Raw genomic sequence first — 22,187 nt, 5'->3', positions numbered from 1 at the left:
AATCATTCCATCTTTTACGCCAAAGGAAAAAATTCTCCACATTTATGAATATTCTGTATCGCTGTTAATCTACGATCCTAATATCCCTTCTAATATGTATCATTCGTGTATTAAAAAATATATTTTTTTTGAACGAATCTCGAATATTTACAGCACGAAACGAGTAATAAATTATTTTAAACGTTTTCATAATAATTTTCACCGGTGGTGGATTAAAGTTTAAAGAATAATTATTACAAATTTTTACAAATATCAATTTTCTTCTTATTATATTCGTATTTCATTTTTCGCTATAATATAATATTATTACGATAATATATATCGAACGAAAGTAGAACGAATCCATGTAACAAATATCTACGTATAGAAACGTACGTACACCCGGTTTATGAAATAAGACAGAAGACAAGAGAAGTTTTCGAGCGATAAACATCGGCATGAGCGATGAAAACATTTTGCATATGATATTTCTCTTTGCTGACAAACTGCAAGTAACACGCGTATAACCATTTATGCGTCTATCGTTCCATCTTTCGCTCATTTATCTCTCGCGCTGCATCTTTTCTCACGATAAATGAAGATGAAAGTTGTAAGATTTCTAACCGGTCGATTGGAAATTTAGTTCGAAAATTGTTACATCAATACTCTATAACCGGTGCCTTTTATAGTGTATATAAATCTATGTGATGGGACGAGATATCGAACGAAAATTATTGAAGGTTGAGCGTTGAAAAGAAGCGCGATGCAATGAAAAATGAGGAATAAAAGGCGAAGAGCGAAGAGGAAAGAGAGGATTGGATCGAGCACAAGGCGGAGAAACGATACAAGGTTGTATATACAAGTTGGGGAATCGGCCCTGTGCCGATTCCTCGGCAAATTACACGGCGTACGAAATTCAATCCAAAATTAAAATCGACTTTAAAGCGCATCTTTTACAATGTATATGTGACTAGGGGGTATCGGCTTAAATTCATCCTGTGTCCTGTGTCCGAACAAGAAGAGAAAGAGAAACGTAGAAAGCGTAGTGCGTGTCGGCGAAGACGGTATCACGTTTCGTGTGAGCCGATATTTGTTACACGTTCTTATAGAAGATGAAGAAGCGGTCCGTCACGCGGTGGAAAGGCGCAGAGGCGGTGGCACGGGCTCGGGCACGAGCAGGAGGAGGAGGAGAGCACGCGGGCCACGAGCACAGGCATTTCAGGGCCCTATTAACGAGTGGGCCCCCCGCGGCCCACGCAACGGGCCCAATCAACCCAACTCCAATTCCTGGCCCTCGCTTCGACTTGTTTTATGTAATGCCCGCGACGCCAGAATCAATTAGTCGGGGCACCCTCCTATTTTGCGTATGCATGCGCCTATATGCGTAGCGGCCAATCCACCCGAAAAGGGTTCCCAACTTATTTGCAACTGTCCAAGGGAAGCCGATAGACGAGAAAAACCGGTTCGCGAACGCCGTAGAGACGGAAATTAAATGGCTCGAAACAAACCGGCCGGTATCCCTCCGCCGATCTATCTACACCTACGATACGTAGATCGGAATCGTCCGTTTCTATCATCCAAATCTATCCTTTATCGACCCCTCGTATCGCGTATCATCTCGAGTGAACGCGTTTCAAAATATATTTGTATATATGTTTCTTTTCCTTTAAAATACACCTTTTCACTGGTTTCCATTCAAATTTTATTTTCCACAACGTATTACGAATCTATATTTTAAGTACAGAGATTTAATCTAAAAAGGGAAAGAAAGGAGAAAGAGAGAGAGAGAGAGAGAGAAAGTAGTAACTGGAAGAAAAAAATGTCACACTGATTCACATAGATATATGCTCAAAATGGAAGAAAGTTGGGTGAATGCCGCTCTATCGCAGCATGAGTACGATACATCACACAGCGGCGACCAGCATGGGAGCGTACGATCGCACTTTGTTCAGCTACTAGGCAAACAATCACGAGCCGAGCTATTCACGATCCCAAAAGCATTGCCGTGCGTATCGGACGAAAGTGCATACATCAAGCTTGTTTATATCTACGTTCGAGTCAAAACATGCAACAATACAGCAATTTGGCTTTGACCGATACGAGATCTCACAGAGATGCCTTTCCCCTTCTTACCGTTACCGAATACCGACCATCCTCCACCAATAAACCTTCCTCCTTCCCGTACCAATGATAGAGATTCGATTTTTACCTCATGTGAAACATTGCGTTACGTATACTACGTCATCTCTATCTGTTACGTCTTACGATAATAATAAATTTCGTTAAATTAAATTTTAATTATTTGAAAGAAACTTTCTTATAATTATTTCTTGTAATATATTAAATTAAATTGACGGGAAAAACTACTCTCGTCCATCTCTCTTTCTTATCCCGTTATTTTTATAACGCGTAAAAATTGTTTCTATACCATTGGCACGATTTCATGGTGATTCCATATCTCGGAATGCGTATGTGTACTGGCATTGTATCCTCTATATTTCTGGAATTCGATAAGATCTTATCTCATGACCCCCACGAAGAAGATCTTTGATTTAATATGAAAGAGAGAAGAGAAAAATAATAGTAACGCGATTCCGAGAATACTAGCCATGCAACAAGATCGTAAAAACTTTGCAAATCATTTTCTAAACTCATTTTTGGATTAAATATAATGAAGTAAAATTAAACTGAATTTTTTTTTTTTTTTTTTTTTTTTGAAATAAAATCGAAAATAAAGTCTTAAACGTATAATTCTATTCGATTTATCTTCAAATCTTCGTCCAAATTAAATAAATTACATTTATTTCAATCAGTTAATACGAATGCTAATAAATCGATAATTAAAGATATCTTAAATTATTTCATTACACACATTCATTATATAAATCGAATCTTAAAAAATATTTTAATAAAAAAAATTTTCAAAATCGCAATAATTTTATTATATTTTCTAAAGTGTTAATAATTCATAAACTTGTAGATGAGAACAACAATTTCAACAATATAAAAAATAAACTCGAAAAAACTGTATATCTAATTTTAAATGTATATCATTTCGTTACAAGACTCACCTCTTTCAATGGCACTTTGAACGGTAGAATTTTTGTACCGCTGATCACTGTGCCATAAGGTTTATATTCCAACCACCTAATAAAATAAATAATAGTGAATGAAAATATAAAAAAAGACTGTAGTACGATATAATCCAATTATCATGTTGAAATTTGAGGGATTAGAAAGAGAGTAAGATCTTAAATATAAAATTTTAACTATAGATATTTACTAGTTTCCGAAAAACTAATGAAAATCTTTACGTTGATTATTATATATTACTATACATTGAATATTATGTATACGTCCATAATGGAATATGCGTCAATATACTTATTTAATATTCTACAAAAACATTGCAATATTCAATATATATAATTATAAAGATGATATCGCTATTATTATAAATTTACTCATCCAAGATTTTATATTTTATTTTCGCGGATCCGAAGGAAACTCTTTATAGATAGATATTAAAGTATAGTAATATTAATTCACTCGTTATATATTTTGAACCACGATTGCCACGATGTGTTTATAGAAACAGTAGATAAACGATGGTCGCATATTGACGCATACAGTGTCACGCACGCATAGATGTAGACAGCATTCAATGTTTAATATAGAAAAATTTTTATTAATATCTCAGAAACTAATAAATATTCGCGGTTAAAATTTTATATTTCGAATTCTTTTTCCAATCTTTTTAAAATTTCAATTCCGTATGAAAATTGGGTCATATCATATTTTATTCATAAAAAATATACACTACATGAAATGTAATATGAATACGCGACGCATGCACACGCATGAAAATATACATATGCATATACGCATACACGTGATGCAACAGGTGATATAAATGAAAAAACGAATATCATCATGTAAACATTTATTTGAATTCGTTTCTAGTAAATTTAAATAACGCACGAAATAATTTAATATTTATAATATTTTCAAAGTTTTATTTTATAAAAAATAATGAGAAATAGTATGCATAAACAAAGTTAAATAATATTTGACATCTATTTCTATATTCAAAGAAAAAAGCACCATCTGTGAAATACGATATAAATAAAGAAAAATGTGTTTCTCAACCGATAAGTTAGCCGCCATACAAATCGCGTTAGGAAATACATTCAGAAATATTAAATATTTATCATTAATTATGATTACGTGGTGCAATAACCTTAATGTCTAAAATAATCTTTTAATCTATGATTAAATAGATTTCTTATATTAATATACAGTTTAGAAAAGAAATATTAAAAACAATGAGATATGTCGGCATAACATAACCTCTATACAATGTGACCTCCGATTAAGACCAGTGAACAAGTAGTTTTAAATATTTCAACAAGCTTAATGAAGTGATAAAAAATGAAAAATGAATAATACTTGCCTTTCGGGTATAGATTTCGGCATATTCGTCGCTTATTTAAATGTTATAATGCGAAATTAAAAGCACAACACCGAAACGCAATATCACTAACACAGTACACACACGCAGCAGACAAATGTAGTCGATAGCACTCACGACGCAGAACGATCGATCGATCTCTCGATTTTCGCGCGCGCAATGTCGTTACATGAACGATTAATTTCGGATAAATTATTTTTTGATTGCTTCATATATTTTTATTTATATATATATATATATATATTTATATAATATATATAATACATATATAGTATATAACATATATATATAATACATATATAATATTAAAATATATATACATAAAATTAAATAAAATACTTACATTAAATTTCTTTTTAATTATTATATATATGTATATATATATATAAAGTGTATAGGTTAAATTTTTCAATAAATTTTCCAATAAATATTGGTGTCTGTAATTTCCAATAAAATATTTAATTATATATAATAATGTATTTAACTTACATGATATTAATGAGAAATATTATGATTTTATGATAATTATTTTATAAATATAACTATGATATGACTGTGGGCAAGCAAAAAAGAAAAAAGTTTTTACAAAAAAAAAATTTTATTAACTTGTTGGACACTGTATATCACCATCTTTTTTTGCTTTTAATTGTAATATTTCATTCAACACCTTTCTTTCTAATTCCAAAAGTGCAGGAGGTTTCTTATACTACAAAAAGATAAATATAGGATTTATGTAAAAGTATTGAAAATATAAATATTTGACATACCGTAATAATTAATGTACTGTATTGATGCGTAAAAGATATTCTATCCTGTTCTGGTTTTAATCCAGCACGTTCTAAATCTGGAATTCTTATTTTCTTAAAATATTTTTTATTTGTAGTACGAACAGTTATTGTCCCATCATCTTCTGCAGTTACAGAATATACATTTTGCGGATATGGCAAATTTCTTATCCGCCATTCAAGTGAAGTTTTTGTAACTCTTCTTGTAATAAATGGCTATTACAGACATATAATATACACATATTAATTATATTTTGTTTAAAATAATTAGAAAATATATTTACATTAAATATATATCAAATATAAAATATGTAATATAATTTTACAAAACAAACTTCACATACAGCACTTGAACTTTCTTGAATTCCACAAATATCAATATTATTTTGTTTAGGTTCAGGATCTCCAATTTCAACATTCCAACCTATATCTTGACCAAGTTTACCTTTTTCCTTCCATGCTCTTCTTATTAACACATTAGTTTCTAAATGATATTCTTCCACCATTTCTCTACCATCTTCCATTAAAAAATGAACTTTTCTTTTTCCTAATAAAAGAAAAGAAATATTAATCATAATTAAATATTTATAATATGTTTTAGTAATAGTTTTATATGAGAAAAACTATCGGATATTAACAATTATTACAATTAATTCTAAAAAATAAAATATATATTAAAATAACATTCTATCTTCTAATTAACAAGACAAATGAAAATATATAATTGCATATAAATTGTAATGCCATATATATTCATATTAATAATTCTATAATCAATATTACACATTTAATATTGAATGATATATGCATATTTGTATATAATGTAATCATAAAAAAAGAAATAATTTATAACATTGATAATGACAAATATAAAAATTGAATAAAATATAAGTAATAATTACTTATTGATCAAACATTTTTAAGGTTAAAGCTGTATATCGTAAAATTTTCAATTCTAAGTGAATTTTAAAATGGTTTTCGTTAAAAAAAATTCAATAGTTTGAAATATATTATACACTAAAATATATTTTCAAAATATCTTACCGTCTTGAATTATTGCCGTTTTCGTAGCATTTTGAATAAAATTCAACCATTCTTCAGGCGCCATTGATAAATACTTTATTAGTTTCTTAGCAACTAATTCTAAGTACTTATGTACATATATATTTATAGTTGTCATAACAACCACTGATATTTTACTAATATTATTTATAATAAATATTGAAAATATTATTATATAATATTATTATTTACTTAATTAAACTATATTAAATAATTATATTTCTTTTTAATACAATTTTTATCAAAAATTTAATAAGTTTCAAATATCTTATATTTTTCATAATATACATATATATATATATATAGTTATTAGTTAATTAAATTATTAAAAATGTATGAAATCTTAAAAATTTTAATAATATTTCATTAATTCCATTACATTTTTATTAAGAATACTTATAAATTAAAATAAGGAGAATGCAATAAATATGAAATTGCTAATTATAAAATTTTTATAGCATATTAGAAAGAATAATATAAAATAATATAAAACAATGAAAGATATTTAATAATATTAAGACATATTTTATTGCAAAATATATATAGCTTAATTTTAAAGATATAAATAAAATATATAATTTTCGAAATTAATTTTATTGTAAATATATATAAATATTTATAAAATATATGTATAATTGACAGAAGGATATTTATAGTAATAAATGTAGGATAAATCTAAAAACTGTATATATATATATATATATATCGATTAAAAATATTATTATATATCGATCAAGAATGTTGACAAAATTATTAACAATCCTATCGAATGGAATTACGTATGTATAATATATGTATATGTATTTTTAATATATTAATTAATGATGTAATTAGAATTCTTTTGTTTGAATAATTATTAAATTATTAATTATGCAAAAAAATTTATTCGTTTAGAAGATAATTTAAATATTAATATTATATAGGGATTATTAATATTTCATTAACATGATAATAGAAATAATAATTAATATGCATCTAAAATAAAATAGATATTATATTATAAAAAATATTTGTATTTTGCAAATAATCGCAAAATATATTTGTTCGAAACATGGTAAGTCTTTAATAAAAAGATTTTATTTAAAAAAATTATATATTTGTTTATATTACTTTTATTTTTATTTCTTTTGTATTGCATCTTTTCATATTATATAATTAAATAATATATTAATATTTATATTATAATATTATTACGTTTGTTAAAATTAAAATGTAATTCTATTAAAAATATTCCATTAAAAAGTATTAGAAGAGTAAAATAATATAAATCTTATTGTAAAATTCAAAGATTAATTTTAAGTTAATTTTAATATTAATAACAATATTACAATTTATAATAATATTTTCTAACATTATTAAATGTTATTAAATGTTGTTATAAAGCTCATGTTGTATAGATATATCATATATTATGTGCTATATATAACTTAACAATATTTTATAAAAATTGTATTTAATATATCATTATTATATATTATATCATATTAATTATATAAATAAAATCATATTAATTATATAATTATTATGTGAATGCAGTGATTTCAGTGATAGTTTTATTTTTATATGTCAACTTTTTGAAAATAATAAAAAAAATGGATAAAAATATCATGCATATATACGTTGTATTAAAATGTGTAGAGAGTAATTTCCCCAAAGGTTTATTCAGCTTTATTTATACAATATAGAAATTTAATGACACGGGAGATCATAAAATGACAATGCGATCAGATGGAATTAAGGATTTGTATAAATCTGATTTGTTTGTACAATTCGCAAACAGAATAGTTGTAAATTCTTTTTATAATTCTTAATAATATTCTTAATGATCTCCACTCGCCAAATACAGTATGTAAAGGCAGCCTACACCCATAATATAAATACAATTGTGTATGTAAATATTAATAAAGATTTGACTATTATAAATTGTCGTCGTAAACAGTATCTTTCTCGTTTTAATCTTATAATATATATCTCATTATTATTCTGTATATATGTATTTATATATATATATACATATAAATGAATATATATAAATACATATGTCTGATATTTATATATGTATAATATTTATAGAAAATTAATCTAATTATATTAATATTAATATTAATATATACATACAAAGACAAATGTGAAATATCTAAACATTATTCGTCCCTTACATTATATAAAAATATGTTATATTTGTTATATTTTCGTTCGTATTTCAAACAATACTATTATTAATATTGTAGCAATACAACACATTGTGTTAAAATTATCCACATAGTCATATTAATTACTAGATATCTTTATCACTTTATATTACAATTTATTGTTAATATTTCATTTGAACGGATTGAAATTTAACATTTTTGGAGCAGTTTTCTGTACAGAACATTAAACAGTTCATAGAATAATATATATTATTCGATGTCTCTTTAACATATACCTTTTATTATTTAAATTGTTTTTTTTATATAATTTATAATTTAAATGCAGATTAACTTTGCATTAAATATTCCTGATTTTTATCGTTGCAAGATATAAATATTTCGTTCATCCGAATGTTTATTTCACATTTATATCATTATGTAAATATATTTTATCTCTCCCATATCGAATAATGTATAACACACTTATGACATTTTTTATTTATTTTTTTATCAAAATATGAAAATATTTATAAAGTTTGGCAAGTTAATGATTTTGAAAGTAATTTCATTGAGATAAAAAGTTTACAGTTTAGTAATTTCTAAATTATATTCAATAATCATGGAACCATTATCAGTTATATGAAATATACTATAATATATTTATAACTGAAATAACTGCGCCGAAATGCATTAAATCTTTTTTCACATAAAGGCATTATACTCTATGTATATATAATATAATCACGGTGCGTAAAAAACGTACATGTACATACATGTATTCAGAATTAAAATACATTGTGTGTTTGTGTGTATGTGCGCGCGCGTATGCGCGCGTGTATAAAATAATAAAAAAAAAATTACAGAAAAATTATTTTAATTATACTATTGTAATAATGTTCCCTTGAAGCTGAATAGAAAAAAAGTGACATTTAAAACATTTTATAATATAATTTTATTTAATATAATATAATTATAAAAAAAAGACCGATTTATAATTATATTAGTATTTATAAAATAATAAATACACATTTTTTTTTATACTTAAATATGTATGTAGAATTTAATACTTTAAGTATTAAATCTAGATACCTTAAACGTTGTCTACTTTTTTTCTATTTCTGTAGTTCATTGGTTTATTTATATTATATATTATATGTACATTCAATATTTTTTTTACGTTTGGTGATTATTTTCTAATCGTAAAGAAACATATAACTCAATGTGAGTCTTTGAAATATTTTTGATGAATTTCTTTGTTTATTTGAACGTGTTGCAAAATATTGCGAATGATAAAGCAATGAATTTTCCTCGTGAATTCTTCGTAGTATTTAAAATCGTAAATAATATTTCGTCTTAGCACCGCGTTTATCTTTATTTTTTGCAAAAGTACGATATCAATATATGAAGAAAATAGAGTTTTTTCTTATCAAACGTTTTTAACTTTTCGATAAATTCATTCCTTATGTTCAGGATCAGGTTTCGTTTTTGGTTCCATTGTCGTAGAACGGGGATGATGAGGATTCGTCTGATTCCTTGGCACTAACAATACATTCCCATCGGCAGATTGTTGAAGACTATATTCGTACGGATGATATTGATTACCATCAGGATCGCGCAAGGACTATAAATTAAATAATAGAAATAGTTTAAAATTTTTTTTCATGGATTAATAATTGATCGAATATTGTTAATTATGTTATGATATGTATATATGTAATAAAATAATTAATAAAATATACCAACTTGAAATACATGACGATAAAGTTGACTAAATTTATCTTTCACGCGTTGTCTTTCTATAAGCATAAATTCTCGTTCACGAACGAGCCTCATTTTACGATCCCTCATTTCTTTCACTTCATCAGCGAGACTAATGATTTGATCTAGTTTACGCTTACGACAATTTTGGGCGGCAACTTTATTCTTGCCCCGTCTTCTAATGTCACGTATCAAAGATAATTGAGCTTCACTGAGATCATATTTACTAAGACGTTCGTTAAACTCATCCATTGGAAGATTAATAATATCGTTCACCGGAATAGGAACGTTCAATGCTCTTGCTCTTTTCTCATCTCTAGTTAGATGCTCTTCACCATCGTTTTTACGCACTGAAAAAAAAAAAATATTTATCAATTAAAAGAATAACATTGCACTAAAGTAAAACAATGAATAATTATATTTTTATTTTTAATATATGCAACCTTACCTTTTTTATCACGAGAAACTGGACGCTGAAGAGATCCAGAACTTTCTGCGGGTAAATGATACGTATGATTATGATGAACATGTTCTATAGCTGAACGTCCTAAAAATATAGAAAAAAAAAAAAGATTATTATTGTCTAATGTCTAATTAAATATAATAATAAAATGTTGTACGCATATCATTCTTTACCTGATTGATGCCGACTGAAATCTACACTACAACTATATTTTATTTCAGGTTGAGGTCCAGTTGCACCCTCGATCGGTCCAGAATAAGCATTTCCCGGTGCTCCAGCGCCAACTGTATGAGAATCATATTCGTACTTCATTGGAGTTGTCGGATGTGCTGTAGCTCCGAGAGGCGAACCTACCACGTATACAACACATTTTTAAATCCATTAAATCTTTATCACATATTATATTGAGACATTCGATGTTTATAAACTAACCAGTTCCTTGTTCTTGAAAATATCGTTTTGCAAACATTTGATGCTTTTTCTGAGCAACCGGAGGCATCGTACGCTCCGTTTGACATCTTGGAGAACCAGCATTTCTTCCGGAAACGGAATAGCTGCAATCGTACGACATGCGGTATTTGCTAAACATAAAACGAATAATATTATCGCATAAAAGAATCAATATTTGATAATTATTTTTTTTATGTATTTTTAATATCTTTTGTTGACCTTTTTTTTTTTAAAGAATTAAATTAATTTCACATTTAATATCTTATAAATAAATTTTATTTATTTATTTCTTTTTTTTTTTCATTATTTCAAGATTGATTTATTAAATTGAAAAATCGAAATAATTCGAGTTTTTTTAATATAATTTAATCACCTAGCATAATCCATAGTATAATGGGAATCAGCTTGTGTATGGCTGGAATTAGATCCAGTTTCCATCCATTCGCCATCCGAAAGGGATGGTACCCGTTCGCTGCCCATACTGCTGACAGCACTATCGCTCGATGCGTCCATTCTTTCATCCGTTACACCCGGAAGTGTCGTAACGCCTGTTGCCGAAGTGGTTGTACCACCAGCTGTCTGAACTCCTGACAAGGCTGCTGCTCCCGTTGGTCCAGAAGCGTTATTACCATTATCTAGCATGCGCATGGTGTACATGCCTATAACATTTCATTTAAAAATTAATTAATATATTATTATTCTCACGATTAAATATGATAAAGGAATTTTTTAAAATCAAACAAAAAATCATGACAAAAATATTGATGTGAATAAATATAAAAATAATTTTATAAAACGATTCATTAAATATTTCGTTTCATTTCATCTGCAGTTTTATTTATATACAAATAAAAGCTTATATTGAGAATAAATACAAAAATATTTTGATTTTGATGATAAAATTAGAATTTTATTTCTCTTTTAACGAACGTTTATTTTTATTCATTATTTTATATATATATATATATATGTACTTGAAATATTGCGAAATCAATTTTAAAATATATATATTAAGAAAAGAAAAAAGAGAGCTATTGTTTTATAAATTAATTTTATATATTTTAACTATGCCATGATAATATATTTATCCTCTCGATTGAATAATACATTGAAGTTTTATAGATTTGACGAATCATTTGCATTTTTTTTTTTTTATACCATATAATTTCAAAAAAGTTCATTGATATATCTTCAAATATTTATTCTTAGACTGTATAATTATATACTAATATATTATATATTTAAGTGCTAAAAGAAGAGAGATGAAGATTCGTTAATAAATATTTCTATTGGATAATTTGTTTAAATATCATAAATATAAGTATTTTTATAATTATATATTGTTTATATTAAATATGTTTCTATTAATTGATATTTTTTTATAGAAAATATAAACATTTTCGATCTTCGTTTGAAATGTTGTTCGAGTATTTTAACGATCGAGGAGAGAATAAAGAGAATCGAATAAAAAATATTTTTAAAATTTTTACAATATTCTATAATATAATGAGTTGAAAAATAATGTATATGCACGATTTTCATTAGCAAACAAAATAAAAATACGCGTACCGCAGAGGAAGGCTCAAGGTCCATTACTCGCGTGGATTACTTGTTGATTAACCATACCTATTTATACGTATTAGCTATATTTTAAGACTATTAATTATTCAAGATAAAATAAAATATCATAACAAATTATGTAGCAAAATAAAGAAAAACACTGTAAGCAAGAATTATATTAATTTTACGTGTTATCTTAGGCTGGAAAAAAATCTATCTATATATGTAAATCGAAGATATCAAGTAGGATATACATTTGATCAAGAAATAAAAACATATGCGTTTAAAAATAAATACGAATGAAAATATTTGAATATAATCATTATTATATTTTATTAAATATTCATATGTACACAGGCTAAAGACAATATCGTGATTTTATCGAAAAATAACATATTACGAAAAAAATATAAATTTGAAGAAAAATCGTTATCACTTTAAAACATATGTCGAATACACGAGAAGAAGTTAATGTCGGAACGTTACTTTCAAAGATTAGGAACTCGGTCACACGAGCTTCGATAGAACGATCGTTGCGACGAACATTATAACTTGTAACGTCAGTTATAGCATAACGTTGGAATGCATACGAGCTATATCGGTCGAGCATCATGTCAGTACAACAGCAAAAAACAATATGTATATATATATATAAATCTGAATTATTTTTCATCGTTAAAAAAAATTATAATTACTCATACTCAAATTTTGCATCGAATAAGAATTTTGATTAAGTATAATATTGCAAATAGCTTGATATATTTTGACATTAGACTCGGAATAATTAATGTTTTTTTTTTTTTCGAGCGTTAATTTCTCTTTAATTTCAATTAAGAATCCGATTAATAGAAAATATCAAACGATGATTCACGATATACGAGAATAATTAAAAAAAATTTAGTTTTCTTAATTTTCAATTTGATTTATCAAAAAGATATATGCATACTCGTGTATTACTTATTATCTTCTTATTAACTTATTATCTTCTTAATTTACGTTTTTTTTTTTCTTCATTTATAAGGTAAATCAAAATTCCTGTTTCTATATAGTATCGTGTGTATCTCGGAATAGTTTAGTGATGCAATATTTTTTTATAATTATGAAATTTTTTTTACATTCATCCTAACGTCTGCGGCATGAACACTCGTGTGACCGGGTTCTAAGATGCACTAGCACACTGATAATACGTTTCTTAGAATCATTCAGCACATTCAGCTGCCACAGAATCGTACGTGACTAAGATCAAGTTTCATTCGTTCTTATCAACTAATTTTGCGAAAGGAAATACAATGCTTTATTGCAATTTTTTTTTTTTTTTTCATTTCTCGGTATAATACTTGCTATATTACATTTTATATTCTAAAATTACTAATTTTCAGAGTTTCGTTTTTTTAGAAATGTTAATTTCTCAAGTAAATGTATTTATTATCTTATCGATGCGAAAGAGAGAGAGAGAGAGAGAGAGAGAGAGAGAGAGAGAGAGAGAGAGAGAGAGAGAGAGAGAGAGAGAGAGAGCTATATAAATTCTATTTCCAGAAATAATAGTAATTTGGCATTACTATCGGAACGATGAAATTTTTGTGCGATTTTCATTAATCGTATTCATATACGCTGCATAATGTTTTTACAATGTACTCGATATTATCGTTGTTTCATTCGTCCAGTTGTTATTATTTATAATTTTTCATTTATTACATTTATATTTTCATTTGTCTACGTATATCCAAGGAAGGAATAAATTAATGTGACAAATATAAATAAAAATATAACATATATGTATAACATATATAAGAAAATGCACAAAATAAATTGTTGAATCGCCGTGACTCAGCAGTTTCGATTTTAGCGATAAGTTATCAGACTTTCTTATTTACTCTTCAATAGAATATATACACGAGTAACGTAATATTATATAAGGTTATTCTTATTGAAATAAGGTAATAATTCCTATCTTGCGCCGCTTAAATCAAACCCTACTCGAGTCTGATAGATTCAATCCTGAGGTACAGAGTTAATCCAGAGTACATTTAGGTCGATGGCACATCAAACACGTGATGTACTGTGCACATTGTGAACTATACCTAACTATATGTATATGTATATATACGATATGTATATGCACCAATTCCAAAGCTAGCACATTTATTACGTTTCTTTTCTCTTCCAAGTTGTGACAAATCAGCGAATTTAGTATGTTATTTACATTTTTTTTTTTTTTTTTTTTTTTTTTAGATTTTCGATCGCAATTAGATTTAAATAATATAAAGAATCGATAAACGTACGATGTTCAAAACATCGAAATTGCAAATCACAGTAATTTACATAATTGATCTTTAATGTCAGATACAAATAAAAAAATTGGCATAAAGTATAAAGTACGAAAATACGAGATATTGAATATTCGATTATCGGATAAATCGAGCGTGAATCGATATTGCGTTTAAGTTTCATTCAGAAAAAAAATTACCTACTTGGTATATATACGATAACTCCCATAGTCGCCATTTAAGCTCGAGAAGAGCTTAATCCGAATCTTAACTTCAATCTTTTCTTCGATCGAACGATAGTTTCACCTTATTGTTAATAGTACATATAAACCGGTATTATATCTCGAGAATTTTCAAGGTACGGTAAACGGTACAATACGTGTAGGAGTGCATGTTCGAGAACGTCCAGCGTAAATGTATTTTCTCGTAGTAAGCAACTCTTTAGCACCTTTACTTTGCCAGATGTTCCTTTCTCTCTTTCACAACAATCTTCCACGGTATATTAAATTCACCTCCGTCGATGCATATTAATCACGTTCAAATAAACACAAATATACACTGTGAGTTCTTCTTTCTCGGATAACGCAACGATCACTTTGTCAAAAAAAAAAAACCACAGATACAGTTTAGAAATCCTTGAGATTAACATTTAACCACGATCGCGATAGAATATTTGAATCTGCGATAATGAGATAGATCGGCATCGTTGGCATCGCACTCGATATTACACGTACACTCGTATGGAAATATATCATTCGAATCGAATGGAAAATTAATAACGCGTTTTAGGTAGGTGGGAGAAAAAAAAAAAAAAAAGAAAGAAAAAGAAAAAGAAAAAAGTTGGATATCGGTGTAATAGAAGAAATTAGGTGAAACGGATTCCGTTTCATCGATGTTATAATATTTATAGTTGGTCGAGTGGAAAACACGGGCGAGAATTCGTGGAATCGGACGATTTTCTGTTCTAGGAACGCATTAGACCCGGTTAGACTCGGCACGATTAGCACGACACCGCGAGATACGTAAGATAGGCATTCGATCGCGAACGCAGCGTAAACATTACTACGGTATGTAAGTACTCACTTAAGTTGGTGGCGCGTAGCCGAGAGGCTGACCCGGCGCGGGGCGTCACCACTCGCTTCAAGAGGCTGGTGACTAGCGTCACTTTTCACTTCGGTATTGGACGGACAACGACGGTGGGAGCGACGGCGTACGGCTACGTCGCGTGTCCACTGATTCGTCATACGACCAACTCGCCTTCCCTTCGACGATTCTTTCATCGATCACTTCACGAAACTTACCGCATTTCCTATTAATCCGTTAAGTAATCTAACGCGTACCCGTGTGTCAAGGGACGATAACGAGATGAATCGTTACAATTTTGCCATTAACGTCCGACGTCTGCCTCATTTTTCACGCAGATTACTTATCTATTTCGCGATAACGTTAATTAAATAATACAAATTAGATAAATTCGGGTCTATTTTTCACACAGGTTCATTTTTCATCCAATCATCGTAATTGGTGGCTCGTATTACATTAGAATTAAACGCGAAACCGATATCTCGTTATTCTATGAACGCCAACATTTTTATTATTATCGCGTAGGAAAATTCTATTGTTCGCATATTGTTTCGATTTATTTTCGTTATATCGCGCACAAGTAATACTTTAAAAACGAAAAACAAATTTACATTTCATTTTTGTTTTTAATGTTTATCGCTATCAAAGAAATAGTATAAAACTGACCTTGTTAAAAACAAACTTGTTTCAGCGCGGTCTTGAACATGTATTATCGTTTATGCCGTTTCGCTATGATTGGACTTTAGAGTTCTTTCTGATAAAACGTTCGTGCTCTGAAAAAGTTGGAAACTTCCGTATGATATGTTACGTTCCGTTGTCTGCCGGATAAAACAAGCGAAATCATTCGATAGATATGAATTTCATATCGATAATAATTACATGTTAATAATTCCATCGTATCAAATGAAAAATTAACAATTATACGGGGAATAGAAGATATTTCAAACATTTCATATTTTCGAGAGAACGTTCTTACGTTTAATAAATATGTGTGAGAGCGTTATTAAAAAAAAAAAAAAAGAAAGAAAAAGACATAAATATTTTAAAAATTTATGTAATAAAAAAATAATAGAAAAATATTTTGAATTTATTTATGCAACGTATATATTTTGCACGAATAGAATAATAATAATATTTCTAATTTTATCAATGACATAATAGATTGCTTTAGAAATACTCGTATTTCATATATTACAATCGCGTTAGAGTTCTTTCTATAATAACGTACGCGTACTTCGTATCGTGAAAGCGATAAATTGTTTTTTTTTCTTCGTTATAAAATCTAAAGTTAAACTAATAATAACATATTTTTAATATGTATCGCAGCTATTTGATCGATAAATAATTACAGTAATTATGTGGTTATACAATTATAAGAGACCACGTGATTTTAATGCATAATAAATTGTAATAAATTGTATTTAATAAATATTTAAGTTTCACGAATTAAGAGTAAAAACAAATCCTATATATATATATAAATTACTAACGTTATACGAATTGAAAAATGAACTTGGCTACAACGTGATATTAAATCAAATTATTCCTATTTATTTTAATTTATTTCTATTGATAAAATTTTCCGTGATCTAGACAATACGATGATGACGGGAACAATTAACGGTGTTGCCTATAATATAATGTCTATGATGTATAGTTGTCTATGATAATCGTGCAATATAACAGAGTAAGGAAACGTAACTACATAAGTATGCAGCTAACAGTCGTTCGTACTTTCACCGCTGTTCGTGGGTGTAGTTTTGCAAACTTATCTCGCGCGTCTATGTAATTATTCCTTTTGTTTTGCATACTCTGTTGTTTCGCATGGACAAAAATTCAAAATGCGGAACACGTTTTTTCAAAGATATTAGCAGGAAAAATAGAACTCATCCAATCTAATTAAAACGAAATATATTCGTACTTTTTACCATTACTTGCTAATTATTCACCTTTATCTTTGACACGTGTCAATTATGCATTGTAACAATATATCCGTAATACCACCGCAATACAAATCTATTCAATACTAGCTGCGTCATCTTAAAATTTTCAAGGACGACCGATTGTTTCTTAAATTATTGTTTTGCGATGTAAAAAAATGCGAAGTAGATTGTAAATTTTTATTACGATCTAATATAATTTACGATTCCAAATAGAAAATATCGCGTAGCAGATGTTTTACCAAGCGTTCATTTCTTAATATCTAAATATTCTATCAAGATGTTTAATATCTTATCTCGTGCGAACGATAATATTTCAGAAGATCGCCCTTGTAAAAAAAGTTGATGACGTGCGAATATTTCTCTTCTAAACTATTTTTTTTCTTTTTTTTTCTCTTTCTTTTACGGATAAGATTGTGTACTGTACCGTAAGCCGTAAATATACGCGCACAAACCCTTATTCTCAAAATTCATCCGTAGCAAACTAGAGGAGAAGCCTTTCGAATAACCGAGGTCGCGTGACTAAGCATCTCAAATATGGATGCGATATCTGTTCGCAAACCTCGCCAAGTGATAATAAAACACATGCGGTCGCGCATGTAACTATTTATAGCGATGGTTTCCGAGTTGATTTTGCATGACGCGACAAAATTTTTCTTTTTAATACTTAATTCTTATCTGTGTGAAAAAAAATTTACACGGATCGATGTTTTGATCTATGAATTATAGCGTTATTTTTCGAAACGTCGATTCTCAAGAAACACCGTTCGAACAAACATCGCCCGGTGTTCGAAACATCGGATTAAACGACGAGTCGGCAGAGGTTCGTTTGAAAAAATTGAAAAACGTTTCAACCATATTTTTAAGTGTTAATTAATTACGACAGAAGCGCAAATTTATGCGTACAAATGAGAAGCTGTGAGATACTATGAGACGAAGGAGCAAAAAATGACACACCTGTGTAAGACACGTGACTCGTGAAAAGTTCGAAAAACAAATAGCTAACGTTTGTTATGGCAGATACGGCAAATATCGAGTTGAATTCAATAGCGAATGCTAATTGATCAAGTATGCCATGCGGAATGTATAAAGAAAACAACATTGCGAAATTGGAACGATGGCGCTTCACGACTCGATCGTGGCCTACAGCCGATAACCGATTATCATATCGACAAAATAACACTGAATCGATGACCTAGCGCTCACGATGACACTTGTTATTTTAAATGACAAAAAAAAGCAGAGAGAAAGAGAGAGAAAGAGAGAGAGAGAAAAAGAGGAGACTATGGAGGAAGGATATAGACGAAGAAATAACTAGAATGTTATGTGACAAAATTGCAAGCTAAATCGTACGATATATATATACACAGTTATGTCCAAAAGTAATCTAATATCGGTATAATTTTGAATTTTATATCTTGTATTTAAAATAAATACGTATAATATAAAACAACGAATACAACGTGGTTTGCGAATAATCTATCAACCAAATCAAATCATATTCTTGACAAATTTAAACAATTACATCTCGTAAACATCGCAAACTTACTATAACTCGATGTTTAAAAGCATTAATAACGTCGCACGTGTCTTTTATCTATTTACTAATCAAATAAACGATACGTATAAGACTGCAATCTCTTTATCAGATGATACACGTGAAATGTTGAAAAATTTAAAGATAAAATTTTATCAAAAATAATAAATATTACAAATAAATCCATATTTTATAATTGCATTTACGCTTTATAATCGTATATAAATTATTGTACAATACGAGTATTTTTATACTCATAAAATAATATTCATAATATACGATATATACATATATATATTAAAAACCAAAAGAATTCTGAAAAAATTAATAAAATTACCTTCTTATTCGATCGAATTATAATTTTATGGAAAATCTTTCCCGATTCCTGTAAAAATTTTTTTATCCCAAATTGCTTACTTCTTATTTGTTTCTTCAATCACTATTATATCATTATTTTCAATCAATAAAGTTTTAATGATTAAAGAATGACTCTCTTGACATCAAAAAATTAAATAATTCTAATAATATTTTCAGTCATTTTTTTTTCAGCAATAAGAAGTTTTGTACAATTGGTTTTTTTTTTAAAACAATAAACAAATTAATAATATTTCATATTATGGCAAATATTTTGAAAAGATTAGATATACATACGTATTTATACGACACATAATTTCTAAATTAATATAGATTTGATAACCACTGTATAAATGCTTCAAATAAACAAAGATCTCTCAGAATTGAGACTAGAATGATGTCATTCGGGACATTATATGTATATGTAATACTTAGTTTCTACAATTAGAAATTTTTTTTCTAACTATTTTATAAATTATTTTATCATAAAAAGATCGATATATGCTGGCAAAAAAAGAAATATCGCGAAAATCAAAGTCTAAAATTTATTTACAAGTTACTATTGTATACCAAAATGATTTATTCGACCTTGAATAACTGGTCTTTTACAAGAAATATAAATAAATTTTACTGAGTCATGAAACAGTATTGTGATTCTATTTTAATAATAATCAATTTAGTTGCGAATATAATGTATTTATATTTATCTATACTTTAAATTGTTAGCGTTAAAATTATAGAACACTTTAATCGCATAATTATATTAAATAATATAAAATATTAAATTATTCTTATTATAATTAAAGTATCATGCAATATAATTTCTTAATATATTCGACAATTATCCAAATTCATTTTTATTGTGCATTCTCGAAAAATATTTAATTTAGACGTAAAAATATTATTAATTATCAGTTCTGAATCGAATTCTATTATTTAAATAACTTGAACAAGTTTAAAGCTTGTTCTACACGTTCGAGTAATAATTTGGACAATTCGATAAACTTAAATTTATCTCTCTTAAATTTTAAATGTCAAAACAAATGAAATTCGACTAAATTATCTATTTATCAATTGTACATAAGAAGTAACGTTCGAGCTTAATCGGCTTACAATAAAAGAAGTACTGGTGAAGGATGCGCGGACAAGTGGGTTCCTTTATTCTATCTGAAGAGTATCTAACTTGGAATCACCGGTACAACGAGTGAATCAATTTCGTTCTATTATTACGATCGGCTGACGAGATGCAATGGCAAAAGAAGGGAATGAGTCACTTGCCGGCTTGTGACACACATATGCGAATAATACAACCGCATTCCCGTATATATATATATATATATATATATATATGTATGTACCGATACCATAATACATACGTATCCGCGAAACTCGTTCGAGTCCTAACTTAAACCATAGATAATTCTACTATGGTAATAATCGTTGCAGCCCCTTCTTCTTTCATTACTCATCGTAGCAGCGAATCATGCAAATCACGTTTCGAGTAAACATTCATACCGTACAAGATTGAACATTTCGATATTGATATCGTTTCTTTTTTTCTATTTCAAATATACTTTTCCCAAATATTTGTATAATACATGGCTATAATTACATTTAATGATCATTATTTCTTCAATTCAGATGTGTATTATACAAAAATATAATATATATGGATATAATATTTGATAAGTAATAAATGATGAAAATTCATTTAAATCATAAAAATGTTTTTCTACGATTATGACGATTATTAATGTATCGCGAGAATATTTCAGGTATATCATAAAAATTACATATACATATATCTTACTATGCTATATATTCATACATATATAATTATAAATAATTTTATATATGATATTTTTTTTCTTTTCTTTTTGAAGTACATAACAAATTGAATGAGAAGAAATATCAAAATATCATTATTTCAAATTACTTACATTATTTCAAATGGATAATCAATTTTCATTTTACAAAAATTGTAATCTTGATAAATGAAAAACCAATTATTTTTAAAATGTTTTGTTAACTCGAAAAGATTAAGAAACATTGGTTTAAATATACAAATGTTATATGATACATATTTCAAATGTAAAAATTTATCGTTTCATCGAATTCTATGAATATAATTAATATAATTTTATAGTATATTAATCATTATATTAATACTGTTCCCATCATTTAATAAAATTAATTAACATTTATTTTCACATTTAATTTTTATTATATTATTAATTATTATTTATAGATTTTTATGCAAAAACAATAAGCAATATGCAATCTCTCAAATTATATTTTTACAATTTTTTCTTTTTTTTTCTATTTATTATAATTTTAATGTTATTT

At 27.6% G+C, this 22,187-nt stretch overlaps 3 protein-coding genes and 1 long non-coding RNA gene across 9 annotated transcripts in view; 1 reads left to right on the top strand and 3 right to left on the bottom strand.

The window, feature by feature from the left end:
- LOC105735995 (uncharacterized) overlaps positions 1-4,563 on the bottom strand; it is a 28,001-nt gene extending 23,438 nt beyond the window's left edge. The window contains exons 1-2 of one of the 2 annotated variants that reach the window (XM_086911764.1): positions 4,433-4,563; positions 3,051-3,126 (exon numbers count right to left, since the gene is read on the bottom strand). In XM_086911764.1, the coding sequence (XP_086767890.1) occupies positions 3,051-3,126; positions 4,433-4,455 (99 nt within the window). In that variant the 5' untranslated portion in view covers positions 4,456-4,563. The remainder of the gene's footprint in view (positions 1-3,050; positions 3,127-4,432) is intronic. The other variant, XM_086911765.1, reaches the window with a different exon arrangement.
- LOC147656995 (uncharacterized) lies at positions 440-1,671 on the top strand. Its single transcript, XR_015293234.1, has 3 exons — positions 440-589; positions 669-828; positions 954-1,671. It is a non-coding gene; the product is annotated as an uncharacterized LOC147656995 (long non-coding RNA).
- A 466-nt stretch (positions 4,564-5,029) lies between the features above and the next one.
- Positions 5,030-6,581, bottom strand: LOC100863973 (protein DPCD). The gene is made up of 4 exons (XM_003695499.4): positions 6,280-6,581; positions 5,580-5,782; positions 5,218-5,451; positions 5,030-5,156 (listed from the first exon to the last, which is right to left on the bottom strand). Exons 1-4 carry the CDS (start codon positions 6,413-6,415, stop codon positions 5,052-5,054), a joined length of 678 nt encoding a protein of 225 aa, XP_003695547.3. The 5' UTR covers positions 6,416-6,581; the 3' UTR covers positions 5,030-5,051.
- Positions 6,582-7,932: 1,351 nt separating this feature from the next.
- The window catches only part of cnc (NFE2 like bZIP transcription factor cap-n-collar), a 75,566-nt gene continuing 61,311 nt past the window's right edge, over positions 7,933-22,187 (bottom strand). For all 5 annotated transcript variants that reach the window (XM_003695484.4, XM_086911763.1, XM_012489137.3 and 2 more), the window contains exons 8-13: positions 11,474-11,759; positions 11,083-11,231; positions 10,824-11,000; positions 10,636-10,734; positions 10,173-10,537; positions 7,933-10,050 (exon numbers count right to left, since the gene is read on the bottom strand). In XM_003695484.4, coding sequence (XP_003695532.1) covers positions 9,883-10,050; positions 10,173-10,537; positions 10,636-10,734; positions 10,824-11,000; positions 11,083-11,231; positions 11,474-11,759 — 1,244 coding nt within the window. In that variant the 3' untranslated portion in view covers positions 7,933-9,882. The remainder of the gene's footprint in view (positions 10,051-10,172; positions 10,538-10,635; positions 10,735-10,823; positions 11,001-11,082; positions 11,232-11,473; positions 11,760-22,187) is intronic.

This window comes from Apis florea, unplaced genomic scaffold, assembly GCF_048593485.1.
Source record: "Apis florea isolate Af1SG1 unplaced genomic scaffold, ASM4859348v1 contig_3367_pilon, whole genome shotgun sequence".
Classification (NCBI taxonomy): Eukaryota; Metazoa; Arthropoda; class Insecta; order Hymenoptera; family Apidae; genus Apis; species Apis florea.
This window is presented reverse-complemented; position numbering and strand designations above follow the sequence as displayed.